The sequence below is a fragment of the Ctenocephalides felis genome, unplaced genomic scaffold, assembly GCF_003426905.1.
Source record: "Ctenocephalides felis isolate EL2017-DRISC unplaced genomic scaffold, ASM342690v1 CF-g0.4_SCAFFOLD_00845, whole genome shotgun sequence".
Lineage (NCBI taxonomy): Eukaryota > Metazoa > Arthropoda > Insecta > Siphonaptera > Pulicidae > Ctenocephalides > Ctenocephalides felis.
The window spans coordinates 67,003,410-67,008,224 of NW_020536999.1; the positions used below are offsets into that span (position 1 = coordinate 67,003,410).

General features: G+C 28.2%; 2 protein-coding genes across 2 annotated transcripts in view; one reads left to right on the forward strand and one right to left on the reverse strand.

Annotated features, from left to right (window-relative positions):
• The first annotated feature begins 945 nt into the window (after positions 1 to 945).
• Positions 946 to 4,299, forward strand: LOC113387547. The gene is made up of 3 exons (XM_026624882.1): positions 946 to 1,115; positions 2,486 to 2,668; positions 4,080 to 4,299. Exons 1-3 carry the CDS (start codon positions 946 to 948, stop codon positions 4,297 to 4,299), a joined length of 573 nt encoding a protein of 190 aa, XP_026480667.1.
• Positions 4,300 to 4,537: 238 nt separating this feature from the next.
• Positions 4,538 to 4,815, reverse strand: part of LOC113387555 — an 11,608-nt gene continuing 11,330 nt past the window's right edge. Inside the window, exon 7 of the mRNA XM_026624894.1 lies at positions 4,538 to 4,594. Within this exon, the coding sequence (XP_026480679.1) occupies positions 4,538 to 4,594 (57 nt within the window). The remainder of the gene's footprint in view (positions 4,595 to 4,815) is intronic.

The following is a 4,815-nucleotide window of genomic DNA, read 5'->3' on the forward strand; positions in this document are numbered from 1 at the left end:
AGTAATGATTGGGAGAAGTGATTATTAGTTTTTGGCAAAGGCAGGCCCAGCCATTTCGAAGATACGAAACTAAATGTGCAAAAAATGGCAGTTTTTGAGAAATCTGAGCGTCCGATTTAAATGATTCAAAGAACTTTCTGCTTATCTTAACAAAATAATTGATTTTGGAAAAAATTTTTTTTTGTTTCAACTTTTTTTTCAATTTTTTTTCAAGAAAAAAATTTTTTTGTATATCGAAAATAATTCAGATTTTATTTTTTATTCTGACTATAGTTCTAATATACTTTAAACAAATAATTTCGATTTTACAATTCGGTTTATATAATTCTTATAAGCATTAGACATGTTACAATATTTGTAATAATCTATTTGAAAACGTTCAGCATTTCTCGAATATTTTGTTACGGTACGGGAAGTTCCAGCATTTTGCCGATGCCATTCACCCCACTAGTTGGTAATAGTATTATTTGAGTAAAATACTTCATTTTTAGTTAAATCATATTTTTCAGTGAGGGCAAAGAATCTCAAAGTTCGAATGTGTGTACTTATACATAATATATAATATATAAAACTAAATGATTATCTCAAATGCAACTACTACTGTTAAAAAAGTGTAACACTAAGGTTAGATAAATTCAATAATTAGCTGAAAAATAAATAGAATATTATAAATTTTTCTAACTATCAGTTTTCACATGAATATGAATTTATGGGCATCATGAATAAAGGACCTGTGAAACCCTCATATATAAGCTAAATATATGTCGATCTTAATTATTGTTTCTTTCGATATTTATAAGAATGTACTTGTAACAATAATAAACTCAGCAGTGATTATATTAATTTCTGAAACAATAATTTCTGATTAACTTCAACAATTGTGAAGCTATAAAGCCCATCTCAATTCTATTATAATTTATTGCACTTTTAAATTTTGTTATAAAAATGAATAACAGTAATGAATCAACTCCGTATTGGGCTTCAAATGATTTTTTTACTCAGATTGTTAAAAAATTAAGTAGTGATGCATCTGTGATAGGTTTTCGAATTTGGTTAGCTACTGCTAAAGGTGATAATTATTTAAGTGAATTATATAGAGCTGAAATCGAATATGAGTAAGTATTCTATGAAAAAAAACTACAGAAAAATTTTGGAAAAAACCATTGCAAAATTATTATATAACTAGTGTAGTGCATGGCATCATGCTTTAAGGCAACAGTTTATCGTGCTGGAACTTCCTGTACCGTAATCAACAATCTTGGTACGGAATCCAAAAAAAATTACATAAATGTGTACACATTTTTAAAATCTGTATAAAATATCTAATAATTTGATATGCGTCCAATAAACATTTTTGACCCTTCAAATGATATTTTTTTAACTTATTCTTATTGAGAGTCCTTAACTGCTGGACCTGCCTTTCCAAAAATTTATCAGTTGTTCATCTTGTCAAATCAAGTAAAATGTTTTTTGAATTTTTAAAATCGGAAGCTACGTTCTCTTAAAAACTGAGTTACAGTTTTTGGCTCTTTTTGCCCCGTATCTTCGGAACGGCTAGACCTGCCTTTGACAAAAACTAATCAGCACGTTTCCTCATCAATATGAATCGAATGTTTTTTGAATTATTCAAATCGGTTGATCGGGTTTTCCGAAATCGTCGACGAAAATTTTTATCCGCACATACACGAACACACACACATATCCATTTTTTCTAAGGTATGCCAAAATATTCAGAAACCTTTGAAACGTAAAGATATATAAAAAAATCATATTATTGGATATTTTGTTACGAATATTTTTTATGTGCTTGTTTGGTTTGTTAAGGAATAGTATGAGTAGTAGATATAAAATTTCAAAATATTTCTTTATCCAATTTTTTATATCTTTTATTGTTTTGATGTTATTTTCTAATGCCTAATATTTTAGATGTTTTCATTGTTCGCGTTTTTTCAAAAATTGATTATAATAAGAAAAGTGCCCCTAAAACGTATATTTTTCACGTTTTTTTTTTCAAAAATTGACTATAATAAGAAACTTACCTCTGAAATTTATGTAAAATAAAAAAAGAAACATGAACACAATTAAAAATATATAATCATTGAAATACAGACCTTGTCTCGAATGTATCAAAATTACTTCTTGTCTTAAAAACTAACATTTATACTACTTGAACAATCAAATATATGACTTTGATTTCTAAAAAAATATCTTTAATTACTGACAAGTAACTGTGAATAGTGATATATGTTAGTGCTAATTACATTTTTTGTGTTCATGTAATAATGTGATTCTCTAGTATTCAATATCAACTGATGAAAACATATAAAATCAAACGCTGAAATGTTTGCAATAATGAAGATTTTTATGAAATATTTATATTTCATGAATGAAAACCTTTATAAAATATTTTTATTTCATTTTGATGTAGTGTTTTTGAAAATTTTATACATATGAATTGATAAAATTCATTTGTTTTTTTTTGTAGAACTGAAAGAAGAACTGAAAAAGTAACTGTGGTTATAAAAATAATGCCTGAAGGAAATCAATCAGAAGAATTTGTTAGAGAAATGGGAGTCTTTCCAAAGGAAATTTCTATGTACACCAAGGTGTTACCAAAATTGAGCAAAATTTTATATGACGTGGGTATTAATACCGAATTATCCTCAAAGTAAGTAAAATGATAAATATATTATATGATCTTATTATGAAGATTCTAATTCAAACGTGTCTACGAACTTTATGCCAATATCACACGAATTTCGAATATACACCAATTTTAAGATTAAACTAGCTGTAAGTGGAATTCTGTCTTAAGGCAATTAAGGCATCGTGCCTTAAGGCAAATTGCTGGAACTTCCCGTACCAAAAATTATTATTTTTTTAAAAACGATTAACATTTTTGAAAAAAATTTACTTTGAAAAAATAAGATTTTTGAGAAACTATAAATTCGACAAAAAATTATTTTTTTCTAAAAAAAAAATTTAATTTTTTTTTTTATTTTTTTTTTTTGAAAAAAAATTTTTTTTTTCTTTATTTTGACATATTGTGGAAGATCTGAACTTTTTTTTTAAAGCAATCGTACTGCTTTAACTGCATAGAAACAAAATATAACGCGTAAGCGTCGCGTCGCTGTCTAACGCATAAGCATTGGTACGGAACCCATAGGAATGTTAACAAAATGTATACTTATTGTTAAAATCTCTATAAAATATCTGATAATTTGATGTGCATATGTCTAATGATCATTTTTGACCGCCAAATGGCTCATTTTTTTACTTTTCCTCCATATCTCCAAAACCGCTAGACCTGCCTTCATGAAAATGTTATCAGTTATTCATCTTGTTAATACAAGTAAAATGTTTTTTGAATTATTCAAATCGGACGCTCCGTTCTCTTAAAAACTGAGTTACCGTTTTTGGCACTTTTTGCCCCGTATCCTTGGAACGGCTAGACCTGCCTTCGCCAAAAACTAATCAGCACGTCTCCTCATCAATACGAATCGAATGTTTTTTGAATTATTCAAATCGGTTGATCCGTGTTCCCGAAATCGTCGACGAAAATTTGTATCCGCACATACATACACACACGCACATACATACATACATACACACACACACACACACACACATACATCCACTTTTTCTGAGGTATGCCAAAATGCTCAGAAACCTCTGGAACGTGAAGATATGCAAAAAATTTTATTTTCAATTTTCGGCCCATTACTATAACTTACCGTACGGAAAGTTTAAAAAAACATTGACAAAAGATTCGTAATTTAATCACAATTAAAGTTTACGAAAAAATAAAAAATAAAAATTTACATGCATATGAATAGGTTGAACAATATAAATCTGATCATCATTGATAAACTTTTAAAAGTTTGTTTTCGCTAGTACAATAACTTATTTTAAATAGATGTATTTAACTCTTGAAGCACTCTATTTTAGTTTAAAAAAATTCTAATCATGATAACAAAAAAGATTTTTTCTGTAAACAAAGAATGGCTCGCATACTTCAGCTTCTTCGAATTTTTTTGTAATAAAATAACTAACTTTTTCATTAATTTTTAAATTTTTAGATGCATAAAATCATTGGATATGAAGCCTACTGGTATAGTTATGACCGATTTGGCAATAGGTGGTTACAAAATGGGAAAAAGGACAAAAGGCCTAGATATTGCACATTCTACTTTACTTATGGACAAAATTGCACATATGCATGCTGCATCCATTGTCATGGAGCTAAAGGTGAAAGGGTTAAATAAATTATTATTTAATCAAAAACATCAAAGTGTATAATCGAAATCGTACCATAAGAATTTTAATAAAATACAATACCGAAAAATTCTACGTTTTAAAAACTTAAATTCTTTAAAATTTCTGAAAAAGAGTGTTCTCTTTTCAAGAAAATTTCATTGATATAAAATTTAATGTCAGGTAAAAAATAACCTTAATAATTCAATTAACAGGATCCTCATTCAGTTGATGAGTACACATTAGGTTTTATACAAACAGAATCTGAAGACCATCTGATGAATCAATTGCTGTTAAAAGCGCTGGTGGAGCTTTCAGAAGCTACATCAATTTGGGATGGCTATCAAAAATATTCAAAAAAATTATATAATATGAAGGTAAATAATATCTTATTTATGAAAATGAATCGCGAAATGTGTTGGTAAGCGCATCGCATAACTCAACAACGCCTGGACCAATTAGGCCAATTCTTTTTTTAAAATGTTCGTTGAACTCCAAGGATGGTTCTTACGGCGAGAAAAAATCGAATAATTGCCGGGAAAACCCTAAAAACAGCCCTTT

Excerpts from the sequence above, each read along its gene's own strand:
- LOC113387547 (XM_026624882.1), top strand. The coding sequence starts at position 946 with ATGAATAACAGTAATGAATCAACTCCGTATTGGGCTTCAAATGATTTT. Across the intron at positions 1,116-2,485 it reads AGAGCTGAAATCGAATATGA|AACTGAAAGAAGAACTGAAA; the intron begins GTAAGTATTCTA and ends TTTTTTTTGTAG. Across the intron at positions 2,669-4,079 it reads AATACCGAATTATCCTCAAA|ATGCATAAAATCATTGGATA; the intron begins GTAAGTAAAATG and ends TTAAATTTTTAG.